Consider the following 17,719-nt stretch of genomic DNA (forward strand, 5'->3'; position numbering starts at 1 on the left):
AACACAGTTATCTAAATAAATATTGAGTGCATTAAACAATAAAAATAATTTCTTATGAGTTTTATATATACATAGAAATAAAAGCATGCCAATAGGAAAGAAAAAGCTAGAGAGATTAAGTGGTAAAGTATAATAAGATTCTAATATTTTATTAAAAGTGGAATGATTCAAATTTATGTTAGACTCTATTAAGTCAATATTAAATGTGATAATATCCAGGGCAATCACTAAAATATTTATAATGTATATATAAACCTCAGGCTAATAACGGTGGAAAACAGAATAGAAAATATACCTGACACATTAAAAGAATACAAGAAAACAACAACAAAAAGAATATAGAATAGGTTGGACAAAGAGAAAAAAAATGATGGGACTACCCTGGTGGCACAGTGGATAAGACTCTGCACTCCCAATGCAGGGGACCCGGGTTTGATCCCTGGTCAGGGAACTAGATCCCACATGCATGCCGCAACTAAGCGTTCACATGCTGCAACTAAAGAGCCTGTGTGCCGCAACTAAGGAGCCAGGGAGCCAAAACTAAGGAATCCTGGAGCCGCAACTAAGGAGCCCCCCTGCCGCCACTAAGACCTGGCACACCTAAATAAATAAATAAATAAATAAATAAATAAATAAATATTTGTAAAAAAACAAATGTTAAGATGGTGTAATTAACCTCAACTATATCAGCAATTTCATTAAATGTAAATATACTGAATATTCCCATTAAAAGTCAGAGATTGAGTGTATTTAAAACAAAAACTAAAGTAAAACAAAATAAACATATGTTTATAAGATGTCACGATTAAGTATAAGTATATAGAAAAGTTAAAAGTATGAAAAATAATCACCATGCAAATACTAAACCAAAGAAAGCTGGTGTAGTTATGCTAATAGCAAACAAAATAAACATTAAAGCAAAAAACCAAGATGTTATAATAAAACAGTATATCTATCAGTAAGATATAATAATTTTATATTAACCTATAAAGAAAAAAGGCAAAAACTGACAGGTCTAGAGGAAACACAGAAAAATCTACAAACATGGGAGATTTTTAATATAGTTGCCTCTGTAACTGACAAAAGTGGAGAAAAACAATTTTCACTAGGAAAATTACTATTTACTGAGATTTTTACCAAAGAATGTTTTTTTTCTCTTCCACTCTGTCATGGTTTTTGAGAATCTTGAAGTTTCACTGGCTGATTGCTAATCAGAAACACATTAATCTAACCTACTTTCAAAACCAGCACTTTTGATACAAATCCAACAGCTTTCATCCTGTTTGACTAATTCAACTTCTTAAAATTGAGAACTTCACTGATTTAGTGTTTCTCCCTCTCCTCCAAAGAAAGTTTGCTCCTGCCATCAATTTCAAGTGGTTACCATCCAATGGTCTTATTTTTTCTAGTCCATCCAATGCTACCACGTAGATTACTTTTCCCAGTTTTCTGTTTGTCTTTTTTTTTTCTTTTGCAGTACGCGGGCCTCTCACTGTTGTGGCCTCTCCTGTTGCGGAGCACAGGCTCCAGACGCGCAGGCTCAGCAGCCATGGCTCACGGGCCCAGCCGCTCCGCGGCATGTGGGATCTTCCCGGACTGGGGCACAAACCCATGTCCCCTGCATCGGCAGGCTGACTCTCAACCACTGCGCCACCAGGGAAGCCCTGTTTGTTTTTTCTTTCTCATTCTCTGTAAAGCGTTCTAGTTGCTATTTAGGGACATGGTATGCTGCTCTTGATGAATGTGTTCAATATTACGTAAAGGACTTAAAATGGAAGATTGAAATTCCTGTGGGTGCCATAACATCCATTTAAGTTGCAGATCATGGTTGTGGTGTGTGTGTGTGTGAATTTATTTTAGTTACACCTTTTTTCTTCCAAGCTTGTCATTGTTTCCATATTTCCTCATTGAAAATTCATTCCTCTCAAATGGGTTTTGGCTTAGTACCTAGTGTGACTGGGTTTTATCTATCAAAGCTCTAGATTAAAAAAAAAAATTCTGGGCAAATGTCAACCCCAGAAAAATATAATGAGGTTTGTTAAGGAAAAACAGAAAAAGATGTCTGAAAAAATTGAGTTCTAGAAGTAATGGGAGGCATTGAGCTGACTTTTAGTCGGGACCTGCGTAGGCTTCTTTTAAATTTTCTGTCTTAATAGTCACAAGTGTGAGCACATCAATTTTAAGTGTATGTGTGTGTGTGTATATATATATATATATATATATATATATATATATATATGTATGTATATATAAATTTAGAATTGAACATACTTAGTACTTACTTTGTTTTTATGCCTCGCGTGATATCTGCATCACATAGCATGCTTTGCATTAATCTTTTATTTACACACAGACACACACATACACACAACATATTTTCTCTCTCTTTCTCTCACAATCAAACAAAAAGAGAAAGAGAAAAGGAGGAAGGGAGGAGGCGTAGCTACAACTGTCTCAAACTTGAACAACAGATAAGATTGTAAATGTTTGGATTATAAGAGGCAAAATAAATATAAGATACACGGATAATTAACCAATTATCTTCAGGCTATATTTAGTGAACAGCCAACAGGAAACATGGGGCCAAAGCAATTGAGAAAGCACATGGGTTGGGGAAGTGTGAGGGGCTGGGAATCTGGGTCAGGAAGACAGACACTGAGAACAGACCATTGAGAGGACAATTCTACTCTGTAGATGGCCTTTTAATGTATATATAATCCCTGTGGCAAAAGAACATAGCTCTGTCTTGATTTTCTAAGGCCTACTATTGGGAGTTTGGGATTGACATGTACACACTGCTATATTTAAAATAGATAACCAACAAGGACTTACTGTATAGCACAGGGAACTCTGCTCAATATTCTGTAATAACCTAAATGGGAAAAGAATTTGGAAAAGAATAGATACATGTATATGTAAATTTTTTTTTTAATTTTAAAAAAAGGTATTCATGCACCCCAATGGTCAGTGCAGCACTATTTACAATAGCCAGGACATGGAAGCAACCTAAATGTCCATCAGAGGAATGGATAAAGAAGATGTGATACATATATACAATGGAATATTAGTCATAAAAAGAGTGAAATAATGAATGCCATTTGCAGCAACATGGATGGACCTAGAGATTGTCACACTGAGTGAAGTAAGTCAGACACAGAAAGACAAATATACGGTATCGCTTATATGTGGAATCTAAAAAAAAAAAGGGTACAAATGACCTTATTTACAAAACAGGAGTCACAGATATAGAAAACAGACTTATGGTTACCAGGGGGAAAGTGGGGGAGGGACAAATTGGGGGATTGGGATTGACATATACACACTATTATATGTAAAATAGATAACTAATAAGGACCTACTGTATAGCACAGGGAACTCTACTCAGTACTCTGTAATGACCTATATGGGAAAAGAATCGAAAAAAAAAAAGAGTGGATATATGTATATGCATAACCGATTCACTTTGCTGTACACCTGAAACTAACACAACATTGTAAACCAACTCTACTCCAACAAAAATTTTTCAAAAAAGGTGTTCTTCCAAATCACCTTGCCTGGCCTGCTCCTTGCATACAGGTCTCTGCATATCAATAGAGTTTGCTCAGCCAGAAAGAGGCAGAGTGCGGCTCCGAGGCCCCAGTGTCTGAGTCCACCACACTCTCCCCATTACCGACCACACCACGGAGAGGGGTGTGATGTGAGGAGCTTGGGGCTGTATACTGGTGGTGGTAAAAATAGTGATGGGAGTGAATGAGAGAGGCAGCGCAGGGGAGATCTGGGGGATTGCCTTGCATTCACTTTTTAAGAAAAAAATCGATGGGCCTACCTCAGAAGACAACAAAGGGCATTGTGTAGGGGGTAAAAGAAAAGAAGTCACAGCAGTATGATGCCAGCCAACTACGAGGACATATTGCAAGGTGCTGTGTTTCCTTTTGACAAAGTGAACAAATAGGAATATTTATGTTATAATTCATGAACTGAGGGAGATTGTTGAAATAATCCCTGGCTGCTACTAAATCACGGCAAAAGAAAAACCTATGCAGATATGAAAAGTTTACCTCTAGGCTGAGATGTTGGTGTAGATGTTGCCAAAAAGTGCTTATTCTTGTACTATAAGTCTCAGTTTCACTTGACCCTACAACAGTGAACCATCCAGAGAGTAAAATGATAACAGTCATGGGAATATCTGGATACCAGGGACATTCCTAATGATAAAAACTGCATCAGCTCAGCAGCAGTAGCAGGGGAAGAGGAAACCTGTGCTTATTAACTGCATATTCTTGACACTTCAGCAACTTTTATCACTTTTACAACTTTCCAAAATGCAAAGGCCTTGGGATGAAAAATATAAAAGTCTGACATACATAAAATACTCCAAACCTTACAGGAAAACTTCATTATTGCCACACCATCTGGGATAGCTTACTCCAAAAGGAAAGTCTAAGAGATTATGGAATGAACCCATTACGGCTCTGCCTTTCTCTTCAGCTTAGTGACCGTTGTCCCAAGCATTGGAGAGAAACGGAAAAGTGGAGACAGAGCTGGGGACACACTTCTGAGTGAGGGCGTTATCCTGTGTGGAAGGTCGCTGGTCACAGTGGCTGCTGGAGCACCCAGGACAGAACACATAAAACCGGTAAGAATGGATAGGGGCAAACACTGTGGTTGACAGTCTAGCCCATCCCAGGGATGGATCCAGAAAGACACTGGAATATAATGCTGAATTCTATTATTATTTAAAATCCACTGAGTTCATTCTAAAAATATTCACCCTGTATCAGTCAGATCGGCATTCAAATACTACTTCTGCCAAGTACGAGTCTGTGGCAAAATTACTTCACTTTCTCTCATCCGTGAAAATAAAAGTGATGCTCCCTATTTCCCGCGATTGGAAGAAGTAAGAGATAAGATATACAACGCCTCTCACCCTAGCAGGTTCAGTGAAGATGTCTGATTACTTTCCCTACATTCTCCTTTAACGTGTCAGGCATGAAGCCAAGATAGATCCTTCTGTGTTGCATAGATTTGTCCAATCTCTGCATCTCTCCATTCAAGTCCGACCCCACCCCCAGAGAGAAGGTCTTCTCTACGGCAGATGTGTTCAGTCTTCTCTACAGCAAGGTTGGCCTCAGCATGAAAGCAGCAGTGATCTCATTTGCTGGAATAAGGATGAGGTAATTATTGAACAATCGAAGCCACAGAAATGATTAAGGTGCTGGTGGCATTTACTTATGCAGAAACATTAATAGAGTTAAACAATTGTAAGCTGGCCAAACGGTAAGGAAGATAAAAAGCCGTGAACAAATATTTAAAGGGCATAATGTAACTCAGGCTAGGCAGGAATTATTTACAGAAATTTAAAGAGCTACAATGAGGCATGTGGTAGAATAAAAAGACATCAGGCAATGAGATTCTATTTTCAAGACCCTTTCAAAATGGAGAGAATTGTTGGATTCTGGAGAAAACAATTGTCCATCAAACATTCAAGATTTCCCTGTGAAAAGATACCATATTCATGTAGTAGCCACTGAACCCAGTAGTTACATATCCCCCTGGAGAAACTAACAAGAAGAGATAATAGAGCTCTGTCTATAAAATGATTCCTAAACTCTAATTGCCAAAATTTCACCATTTCCCATACCTTAGATGTCCTCTGTCATTCTAACAGGATATTTTAAAAAATCAAAAATGCAAATGTAAAAAAAGTTACCTTAACTTTGTCACCAGAGCTAATAATTATGTGTCTATTTTAATAGAGAGATACATAAGAGAACATATTAGCATTACTTGAAATCAAATATTATCAGTGAAAACATTCCACATACAGAAAATAAATTTTGTTAAATAGCCCTCTTACATTTACGACTGTTTCTGTACAGTGCTTGAATTTGAGTGACGTTGAGTGATTATAGTTTGCCAATTATTATTGACTATGCTAGCAATGAAAGAGTTTGAAAACAGAGTGATTACCTAATCACAAACCTATATTTGACAATAAAGTGAAAAATTTTAAAAATTATCTAACTCTTAGAGAGACCATTCAAATTCTTCTCTCTATTTTGTAGAGGCAAGTCACTCAGGCCCAATACAAATGCATGTGGTGAAAAGGATCTTCTCCCAAGTAAGAAAACACCATTGCCTTCTAGTGGTACCTGAGGACCAACTGAGTACCAACAGTGTCTGGCAGGCCATCACGGGGCATGATGGCAATAGTTAACCCATTAACATGTTTAGAAATCCAAATATGTCATAACTATGAAAAGATGACATGAATGGCTTTAGTGGTGTAAATGGCATGTGAAAAGTATTTTGATGCTAACTTTACCCACATTATAGTGAAAAATACAAATTTATTGTGTCAGTTGAATTCCAAATGCTGTACCAGTAGGATAAGGACTGAGAAGAAACCCTTGGATTTGACCACTTGCAGGTCCTTGGTGACCTTGACAAAAGCAGCTTATTGGTGGGGACAGAAACCTGATTAGAAAGGGTTCAAGACAGAGTGGGAGGAGGGAAACTGGAGATTTCTTTTTCAAGAAGTTTTGCCAATAAAAGATAATTGGTTTAATAACAAGAGAGGAATGCATAATCAAGAGGAGATTAACTTTTAAGATGAGCTATATTACAGCAGATTTATATGTTGATGAGAATAATACAGCAGGATATAGAAATTATATGATGCAGAAGAGAAAGGGAAATATTGGATTGATGTCCCTGAGTAGGGGAAATGATTTGTTCCTCAATTTGTAGAGGTCTTGACCTTAAATAGGAGCACTAAGAGTTCATTCCCAAGTTCAGTAGGGAAAAGGGGAAAGTGGATAGATCTGCAGATAGGTTTGTAAAAGCAGTTGTGGAGTATATGGAAATTTATTTTTGATTATTTCTGCTTTCTCAGAAAAATAGAAGAACATAGTTGACAGTGGGGATGGGGGAGGAGGTATAGATGTCTGAAGAGAAATAAGATAAATATAATCTATTTAAGTGGAAATAGATTTTTAAAAAAATGTACCAAGGGCCCACGTGATGTTGCTGACTATGGATTTAAAGTAGAACCAATCCATGCATATGTGTGTTTTTTTTTTTCAGGCAAAATCAGCTGTGTAGGTGGAGGCACAAAGTAGGTGGGCAGTTGGATTAACCAGTTAGTTTTACCACGTAAGCAAAGTAAGAAGAAAAGAAAAGCCAGATAAGCCAATAACGTATCTAAATAACACATAACTAGATTTGTAAGCCTGCCCCAGAAATAAACATTCATCCATGTGCAATCTCTATAAAGTACATAATACAATTTAAAAACAACTTAGCCTTGACTACATTACAGTTTTCTGGTATTGGTATTAAGAATAAGATCTAAGAACTCATAAAAGGACTATGAACCAATGTGTTAACTCAAAAGCAGCATAAAACATGCCTTATCTAGATTTCTAACCATCTACAATTTTTATGATTGATTTATGACTCCATAACCTTGTTGGTTTGCTTCAGTTTATCATGTACAATAAAGCCAATAAGGAATGTAACCAACAAGGTTTCCTAACAGAAATAAGAAATGTTGAAAATATATAATCTAAGAAAATTAATGAAAAATTAATGAAAGACCTATCATGAAAGTCACTACATGCTCACGAAAGCCCTCCAATTTAATCCTTTTCAGAATTTCAGGTCAATGCTGCAATTCATTAGGAAGATAACATCAAACATGTGTCACTTCCAAACACTTGTTGGAAAACCAAAGCTACAGTCCTATGTCAAAAAATGGCTTGGTAAAATACAGCATTTATTTATTTACTGTCTCTTTCCCCAATCCCACAAATAAGTCTCTAATTCCAGGCAAACTTTCCTACACCCTCAATTTTAAAGAGTAAATAACACATTATTACATGCATCCAATCAACAGATATATATGGTGAGCATCTACTATGTGCCTTGAAATAACGTGTCTTCCATTAATGTTGATGTCATGAAGAACTGAGAATGTAAAGTAGTGAGAAGAACAGACTGAAGGACCAAATCGCTCTTGAATTCTGGTTTTATCACTTGCTACGTGTAAGTCTTTTGGCAAAACTCAAATTTTTTGAGTGTTAGTTTCCTTTGCTATGAAATGGTGATGAATCTCAACTAATTGAAGTAATGAAATAAAATATGTGGCAGTTGAGAACTGGCGCTGGTCAAGAGTAGGGACCCTGGAGTCAGCCTGGAACCTGGCTTTTAAAACCAGCTCCACTCTTCAATGTTATGTCAACTTGGACAATTTACTCATTCTTGTCTTTAGTTTAGATACCTTATTTATAAAATGGATAGAAGGGTAATATTTTAGTGTATCATCAATTAATGCATAATGTAGCATACCTACTACATAGGCTTGTTGTGAGGATGAAACAGTACTCAAGGATGAAACAGTACTCAACAGTGCCTGAGTCAATTATAGCCGTTGCCATGTGCACACTGATCTCAACTGCCACTCTATGCCACTGTTACTTGTAAATCCTGAGAAATACAGGATTTATCATTCATTCAGTAAATGCTGTGGAGTGTTAGCTATATGCCAGGCACTGGTGAGACACTGACTTTTAAGTGGCTGTCCCCCATCATCATACCATATGGGTCCCTATTAAACCTGATACCAAAGAACTATAAAAGCACAGGGTGAAACGCATATTCCACAAGAAATATTTCACACAATACAGCTTTATGAAAATAACCTTTTCTTTCCTGAATGACAAAGTGGTAACTATCATAAAATGGTTTTTATAAAAGGTGGCTCGATTCCTACTACCCTGCCCTACTGCTAGTCTTCACCCCCAGGAAACAGTGAATGGTGATGTATTCATTATTAGATAAAACTACTAAATTATAGTAATTTCTTAAAATGAATGCTGGAATCATTATAGATGAAATTACTAAATTAGTTTTCTGTTCATGTCAACACAGTACAGTTGACTTTAAATTGCATCAACCCCCCTAAAATGGTCCCTTATATGTTTGAGTTTACCATTATGTTTTTGGTTTTTGTTTGTCTTTAGCCCTTGAGTGCCAAAATGACAATATTTAAAACATCATACACAATTTGTATTATCTAAATATCATAGCCCTATGTGGCAAAAATTTCTCACCATTTGGAGAGTAATTAATATACAGTTTACCTAGAAAGAAACCTAGATTTTGGAACTAAGTGATAAATCAGATTGAAAAATACTTCATCTACCTTTCCCTTTCAATTTCTGCCACTATTTTAAAATTAAGTAAATAAAATTTAGAAGATATCATTTTACATTGAAGAGAGGGGAGGTTTCTGTCTATTTTAAAATAATTTTCTTATAGTAACATTATATAGACTAAAATTATTAACAGACAAACAGAATTTGGGAGGTAAATGTAGAAGAGCTGTACTAATAATTATACTAATTTGAAATATAAAGTGAAATCTGTAACTGATAACAGTAACCTAGTGGGGGCTTTGAGAGGAGTTGTTGCTTCCGAAATCTTGTATAAAGAAATATCAAAGGATTTCTTCACCAGTTAATAGTACTGACCATTTTCTCAATATATGTAAACTCAACTCAATCAATGAATCTAACTTAACCCAAAGCAAACCATCTTACTTAACCTTCCTTGCATCTTACCTGACCTACTATGCTATCTAACACTTTCCATATCCACCACTTAATTTATTGCACCATAGTGGTATTATCCTTTTTCAGAAGCCTATAGCGAATGCAGAATGTTTGAAATCATAAAAATTAAGCCACAGAAAAAATATATAAGGAAGCAAGGTCAATGTTTTTAAAAAAATCTTTAAAATTGTTTTATGTACCAAGTCAGTAATATGCCCATACTATCTCTTACTTAGAAACCCTACATTTGACAAAATAGCCCTTGTTAAAAAAAATGAGACAGTTCAGATTAGAAAAACTATAATTTTGTCTTGCCTTAATAAACCTAACAAATAATAAAACTCTGATTATCAAAAAGTTAGCAACAGGTATTATCAAAAGATAGGTAGGAAGACTCCCACAGACATCACCCTAAAAAAGTAAAAAAAATACACTTCTGAAAAGAAAAGGAGGATGATCTTTTGGGAGAAAAATACTCTCTTGTTTTATTTTGACCTAAAGAGCCCAAATAAGCAGGCGGTCTTTGCATTTTCAATGGTGATGGCCCAGAAGCAGTAGCACAAGAATGGTGGACTTTCAATAACTTTTGGCTGTTGATTATTTTCTGAGGGTGAGCATGGCTTTCCTTAAATAGTACCTTGTAAGAAGGAAGACCACTTCTCTTTTATTAGGACAGCTGATGAGTTTCAGTATCACAGAGGAACAAATAAATATATATAGGCATATATATATATATATTTCTGCCTTTTATACAAAAGAGTAAGTTGAAAACAATTTGTACGTAGTTCATTTTTCAGTCCTTGTTTCTTATGACATCCTGTAATTTATTTAAAGTAAATGTGTCAGTAAGAAACTCACAAAACCATTGAGTAAACATACATGACATATGATACCATGGCTCCTATGACAGTAGCCAAAAAAAAAAAAAGATTTCAAAACATAATTGCATTAGCTATACCAAAGATTTTGAAAGGTTATTATCCTATAAAAATGAAAGATCTTGTTTGGTTTAAAAGCTAATAACAAAAATGCAACACTTTTAGGATAAAATGTTCATATACGTCATTGCACATAGGTTCTCTTTCAGTTTTCTTTTTTTCTTGTTGAGATTCCAAATACTAAAACTGTTTGCAAAGTTTTGGTTTCCTTGTACCTTCTTATTTCTTTAGCTAAATTGACAGATATTCTAAGTATCTATTTTCATACATTAAGCCTTAGAGTGAAGTTGGTTATATTCTTGCATTCTTGAGAGTAACTCACAAATAGGTAGTCACATTCCAATCCCTGAAAAGAGGGATAGATTATATTGTGTATACTTAGGGAAAGTAAAAAAGATATAAAAATTTGAAAAGTATATTTACTTCTAAAATGGTCTAGTTAGAGCACTGTGGTTCAAAGGCACTTTTTCAGCTTTGGAGATGTTGACATTCCTTATCTCACTTCAATCTGAGGGCAGTGACAAGTACCCAGGGCATGGCAGACACTCTGTAAAGACTTGAGAGCCTATGAGTGCAGAAAACAGAGACACTGTTCCCAACTACAATCTACTGAATATGTGTGTGAATTAATTATTATTGGGCATAAACAACAATCATGAGGTATAAAATGGAGAATTATTTTTACTTCTCTGCAATGAGGGAAGACTTCTCAGAGGAGTTGGCACTTTTTTTCAAGCTTCAAGAAATGGGCGTAATTTCAACAGGTGAAGAGAGAAGAAAGAAGAATCTATGCATGGAGTGAAGCACAAAGAAAAGCACAGGGATCTGAAACCATGTGGTTGAATTTTGTGGGGTTTTTTGGTTTTGTTTTTTAAAGACCAAGCATTTTATTTTATTTTTAAAGATTTTTTTCTGATGTGGACCATTTTTAAAGTCTTTATTGAATTTGTTACAATATTGCTTCTGTTTTATGTTTTGGTTTTTTGGCTGCGAGGCATGTGGGATCTTAGCTCCCCAACGAGGGATCAAACCCGCACCCCCTGCATTGGAAGGCGAAGTCTTAACTATTGGACTGCCAGGGAAGTCCCTGGTTGAACTCTGAATGATGTTTGGAGTCTAAGGAGTTAGAGGAAGAGTAGAGGAAGATGACTCTGGAAAGGTAAGATAAAGTGTGATGCTCACCAGGACCACTAAGCCACCTTGCAAATTTCTGTCCTTTACAGATACAAAAGCCATCCTTTTATGGGGGTAGGAGGTGGTCAGAGTTGGGGGGTAAGGTTTGACCAAAAGGGATAAATAAATATGTCATACTCTTTATATTCAATTACTACTTAAAGGAGGATTAAAAAGAAAAAATCCCTACATTTAAGAAATGTATACTACTCTTTCCCAAAAGACAAAATATCGAGCTAGTCCTTATTTTGTTGGCAAACATGTCAAATATATTTGTATTTCCTTGTCAAAATGCAAACTGCAGACAACATAGACATAATATAAAATGACAGTGTACTTAAAGTTTCTACACCTCCCTTGCTTCTCCCAACAGGCTAAGGTTATTCCCACCTCAGGGGCTTCACACACACTGTTCTTCAAACCTCTGCATCCTTCTCAGATGTCAGCATTCAACCTGTAGCTCTTGGTGTGGCCCACCCTGCCTACTTGATCTAATTAGGTCCCTCTTCCTACCCACCCTCACCCCCCGTGGTTCTCTACCTCAGCCCTCTTTGTGCTTTGTAGGACTTTGACTTTTGTAATTCGTATTAACTTGTTCCTTGCCATATGCAGTGACTTTCTACCCCATGTCTGTAAGCTCCATGATGGAAGGAGATTCGTCTGTTCTTTTCAACACTCCACATATAATACCTGGAACAGGACCTGACATATTACAAAGATTCAATAACTATTTGCCAAATTAATAATTTTCAAATACAAAGATATATGGAATGGTCATACCTAAAAGTTATATCTTTAAATTAACAAATCAGACTTTTAAAAATTCCTGGGGTCAGTTCTTATGCAAAGAGTGAGTATAGGAGGAAAAGGAAAATATGCTTATGCTTAAAAAATGTTTCCTAAAAGAATATTTAATTAAATAATAATGTATAGTTATATTTAATAATATATGGTAAAATCATGTAATTATATATCAATATATGATTTACATAACATAGTCTTAGTATTTCTTTGGCTTAAATTAATAATTAATTCCTTTCTGATACTCAAGGGATATATCTATATTTTTCTTCACTAAAGAATATGTTTCTTGATATATAAGATATATAAGAAGGATAAAAGGAAAGGTTTTGATGAAATTTCCTTCTGGCTTATCTTCTTCTCCATTCTCCCACAAAAAATAAGGTAGCAGAAGTGACTTCAAATATATCACTGCAAACTCATGAATGTCAAGAGAACAGTCAGGGTTGCAAATGTTGAAATAGACTATCAGAGAGCTCAGATGTCTGTCTTTATCTGGTAAAAAGTTAAAATTCATCCCCATCTTAAAATTCACAAGTGTAAAGCAAACCCTCCTCCATCACCCGATATGACACAGAACATTTATTGTTCATATTTATAAAATAATCTACTGGTTTATATTTAAAGAATATGCACTAAGTTTTAAACATAATTTATATTAAACAGTCCTATCTAGAAGAAAATACATTTATTTACTTCAGATAGATGGCAACACTGGAGCTCAACCTGGTGAAAACTGTGTTCTAAAAGATAATCAGATGAAATTAGGGGAGAAGCAAATATGTTAAGTCATGATGATGTGACCCTCCATGGGTCAACAATTTTTAAAACAGTTGAGTTGGTCTTATAATACCAAGGTTTGCTGGATCATCCTCTAGGCTAAAGTGTAAAATTAAAGTCCATTTTTCTTAACAGCTTCTACACTAGTCTGAAAATATTGTCCCCGAAGTCTTCATCATGAAGTTCCTTCTTTTATAGCTCTATAATTTATCTACCTTAAAAATTCCATTCTGATTTTCCTCAGAAAATGTTTGCCTTCTAAGCTTGATTCTAAGAGCAAGTAACTCCAATTTCTAACTGTGACAATGAGCGATTAAAAAATTTTTTTTTAGTTCTAGTCTTTGTTTAAAGAAGCATTGAAACTTTCGGTCGTAAATCTGCAATTGTGTGGGACACACACACACACACATTCACATAGATACACACGTACAACATATGCTTCTCTCACACATCTTTGGAACAACAGGGAACTTAAAATAAATACAGCTGGGCACCAGGAATACAATGTACTGGGCAAACATATACTCCTGTTAACGTAAATATATTCTACAGTGTTTCCTGCCGGGCCCACTTAGCAATGAAAAGCAAGCAATCCCCATTTCTCGCACAAAACACCCCACATGCTCTCCAAACAACCACCCCTAACAACTGGATGTGGAGGGGAGCGGAAAGGAACAAAAGGCGCTGGGCTGCAGCTCAGGAGTGAGTCGCCTTCTCAGACCCTGGCATTTTAAAGGCAGCAACAGAAGGTCATGCTGGGCACTAGCTATCTCTCAAAAAATACGTATAGTAAGGCAACTATTATAGTCATCCGTATGTAGTAACTGCTTCTTTGGCCTCACGTAATTCGCGAGTCCTTGAATCGAAACTACCACGTAGGAGGGACGTCTGCCAAACCCCCAATGGGGACTCGCTCTCCGCCCTCTGCGCCCCTCTCCTCATCCCAAGATGCGACCCAGGGGCTTCCGAGTGACCCGTGCTGCCCGCGAGGCAGCCTTCCGGTACATCTCAACTGAACTGGCTCTCAGCTCCAACACACCCTCGGCTCTCTTCTCTTACCCCAGCCCCTGCTGAGCGCAAGGCGGGGACCAGCCCCTCCGCCGAGGTCCGGGAGCCCAGGGGGCTCCAGGAGACCCGGGAGGCCAGACCCAGAAACTCCCGGCATCTCCAACCGGGCTGGAAGCAGCCGGCGCGACCCCGAGGGGAGCCCAGACCCTCAGGGAAGAGAGAGGTTTTCCCTGGGAGTCGGCCCGCGTCGGACTCGGAGGGCGAGAGGCAGCGGCGCGAGCGGGGCAACCTGCCGGCGCCGGGCGGCTCGAGTTTTCAGTGGCTACAGGTTGCCCGGGAGCAGATGCCCAGCTCCCGAGGGCGGCAGGCGCTCGGAGCGCTCGGGAGGGAGACTTGTGTTGGGGGGGGGGGTGGTTCACGGAGGGAGGCAGGGGAGCCCGAAAAGGCCCCACGCAGGCAGGGACAGGGGAGAGATCCGAGGGCGCGCCTCCCCACCGGGACCCGCACAGACCTTGGCGCCGCAACCTGCGCTTCTTGCGGCCGAAGATGCGCACTTTGGAGAAGATGTCCACCAGGTTGCCGTTGCAGAGCCCGCGGTTCCTGCTGGGGCTGCTCCGCCTCCTGCCGGCGGCCGGCCGGTCCCAGTGCTGCTCCCGCGCCTGCCGCTTCTGGCGGATCAAGCCGCTGGCGATGGCCGCGGCCATGGTGGCCCCGGGACCGGGTCCGGAGGAGGGCGGGGCCGAGGGGAGGGAGCTGGGGACACGAGAGCGGGAAGGGCCGGCGAAGAGGGCAGGCCGGAGGGGCCGGGGACGCGGGCCGGGAGCGCTCAGTCCCGCCTGGGACCCATCGCCCTCTCGGCGGAGCGCGGGGCCGGGCCCGCAAATGCGCACGGGGCGCGGCGGGGCGAACGCCGGGAGCCTGAGGTCGTGCCCTCCGCCGCTGCGGCCGCGTCGGAGCCGGGACTGGGGCTGGGGCCGCGGGCGCCGCCGCTCGCGCCGCCTTCCTGCCCGGCCCGCCTCGCGGGCGGGAGGTCGAGCCGGCTGCCTTCTTCCCGGGCAAGGGATGGAGGGCAGGTGCCGGCCGGGTCCCGAGCGTCGGTCCGCCCAGAGCGCGCTGGGCAGGACTCAGCGCCGGGCTCGAGCGGCCCCCCGGCCGGTGCCGCCGCTGCCGCCCGCTCTCGGAGTCCGCCGGTGATCGTCAAGTGCTTTGGAGATCAGCATCTGGAGAGCGCAGTCTTGTCCCCGGAGATCTCAAATCAGAGCGCTTCGTTCCCAGCCCGCTACACTCCCCTCCCGTCCCCCTCCTAGGCCAGTCTTCAGAAGGAAAGAAAAAGGTATATAGAATAAGGACTTTAAAAAATATTAGTAATACTGTAAAAGAAAGCTAAAACGGATGGCAGGGGGTGGGGTGCTGAGAGGCTGAGCCAAAGCGGGTGGAATTGAAGGAATTATCAGTGCGCTTTTTCTTGGATGAAACTCGCAGGTCTCCGAGGCTTCCGAGGCTCAGCGAGGGCTTCTGGATCTTAACGTGCCTCCTGGTCCACAGAAACTCTCAGCCGTGGTTGGAACGCAAGGTGGTTTCCGCCCGCCCCCCGCTAATCCCTTCAGCACCAGAGCCTCTCCAGCCCGGGAAGGAGGAGGGGGCGGGGAGGGAGGAGAGTGTGTCCCGAGGAGGGAGGCGCCTCCGCTCCCTACCTAATCCACCCAAAGTTGCTGGACTCTCCCTTCTGCTCCCAGGAAAAGCAGGCTTGTCTTGTTGAAACCATCGCAGAGCGAGGAGGGAGGAGGGAAGGGGACAAGACGCGGAGAGGCGGTGCGGAAAGACCCCCTTCCCAGATTTGCTCTCTAGCACTTGGAGGAAGAGATGGCAGCAGCTGTAGCTGCTGCAGAACGGCAGCGGGAACGGAATGTTGAAGAAGCCACCACAGAATATTAAGGGCGGGCGGGCTGTCACAGTATTCCAGCGACAACAGACAGCAGCCAGACTGAGGGACACTCCAGTCTGAGCTGCCGTCTTTGGCGTCCCTGGGTAGGGAGCCAGGGAGCAAAGCACATGAACTGTGTCTGAAATTCAAATACAACAGCTGCTGCCTCTTCTCCTTGATTTCCTGTCTGTGTCCTGGCAGCATTCTGTCATGGATAACCGAAAATATGAAGGTCCAGGAGGAGGGGAGCCAGTGGAGAGCACCCTAGAAAAGGAGGTTGGGAGAGAAACAATTCGTGCTTGGATGAATACACATCCCTTGGTTCCTAGGACACACTCCGAGCCACAGAACTATGAGTAGCTTTTGCTCCTATGGCTTCTTACCTTTTCCTCTTCCCTTTAGACTGTTTGCTTATCGTTCCAAGAAGGTAAAGGAAAGCAACGCACAAACTAGACTTCTCGCAATCCAGTGTGAAGAACGGAGGAAAGAGAACTCATCTGATAATTGGTACTTGTAACAGTCACTTTTCTGGTGACCGCTTTAGAGCTGGAAAGAGGAGAGACACACTCGGAAGGCAGCCCTGGGAGCAGTTCTGAACCAACACCCACTTTCTCTCTGCCTCAGGAATAGGCAGTAAAGTACTACAGAGACTTGCAACCAGGCAAGTGGGAGAAGTTCAGACAAGGGCTGATTACAGGGAGGCTAGGCACCTTCTGCTCTAGGGAACTTATCCACGGTCTCTCCAAGGAAGCAATTAGTGCTCAGCTGTTCTTCACTGTATTTACCAATAAGCCTCTCTTGGGGAAGAGAATTTCATCTAAGAGGAGTGTGTAGATTTGAGTCCAATGCAGATATCATTGGCTTTAGGATAATGTATATACTATTTAACATTAAAGAACATACTCTGTAAGCTTATTTTCCCCACCTTACCATGTTTTATCTACATGAAATCTATATATATAATAACTATGATTATTAAAAGGAATATCCATGAGTAATTTTCCCAGGAGTTTGCAATCCTTAATCTCCTATGAGATAGAAAAAGTGAAGAAAAAAGGGTGTGTTAACTATCTTGCTCCATGTCTACCTTTTTTTCTCTCTTTTACATGTCTTTGTTCTTACATCTTTACTAGGTGTATTTAGTATTGCCATGCTCTTGCTTTAAAAGGGAAGGACATTTGCAGAGATGGATACATCTAATAAAAGCCTGTTCAAGTGTTTCTTTTAAGAAATTCACCGAAATAATTCGTATTGAACAGAAATAGTAGCTACTCCTACCTTCCATTATTGAAGAATGGCTATCTGGACATTTCAGACAGTACAGATTGGAATTTCCAAACGACTTTACAATTAAAGCAAACATATTTACCTAAAGCTAGTAATGAGTTTTTCAAAGAAGCAAAATGTTAAGTATAGTCACTTTTTCAATCTAGTACAACTGCCCCAAATTACACAACCTAGTTAGCTTTTTTTTTTAATCT

At 40.0% G+C, this 17,719-nt stretch overlaps 1 protein-coding gene across 3 annotated transcripts in view; it reads right to left on the reverse strand.

Moving 5' to 3' along the window:
• Nucleotides 1-17,719, reverse strand: part of FGF14 (fibroblast growth factor 14) — a 581,132-nt gene that overhangs the window by 162,173 nt on the left and 401,240 nt on the right. The window contains exon 1 of one of the 3 annotated variants that reach the window (XM_060079932.1): nt 14,826-15,018. The exons of the other annotated variants lie outside the window; for them this stretch is intronic. Within the exon in view, the coding sequence (XP_059935915.1) occupies nt 14,826-15,018 (193 nt within the window). Of the gene's footprint in view, nt 1-14,825; nt 15,019-17,719 lie in introns of those variants that run through there. 3 annotated transcript variants of the gene reach the window in all.

The sequence above is a fragment of the Mesoplodon densirostris genome, chromosome 17, assembly GCF_025265405.1.
Source record: "Mesoplodon densirostris isolate mMesDen1 chromosome 17, mMesDen1 primary haplotype, whole genome shotgun sequence".
Taxonomy (NCBI): Eukaryota; Metazoa; Chordata; class Mammalia; order Artiodactyla; family Ziphiidae; genus Mesoplodon; species Mesoplodon densirostris.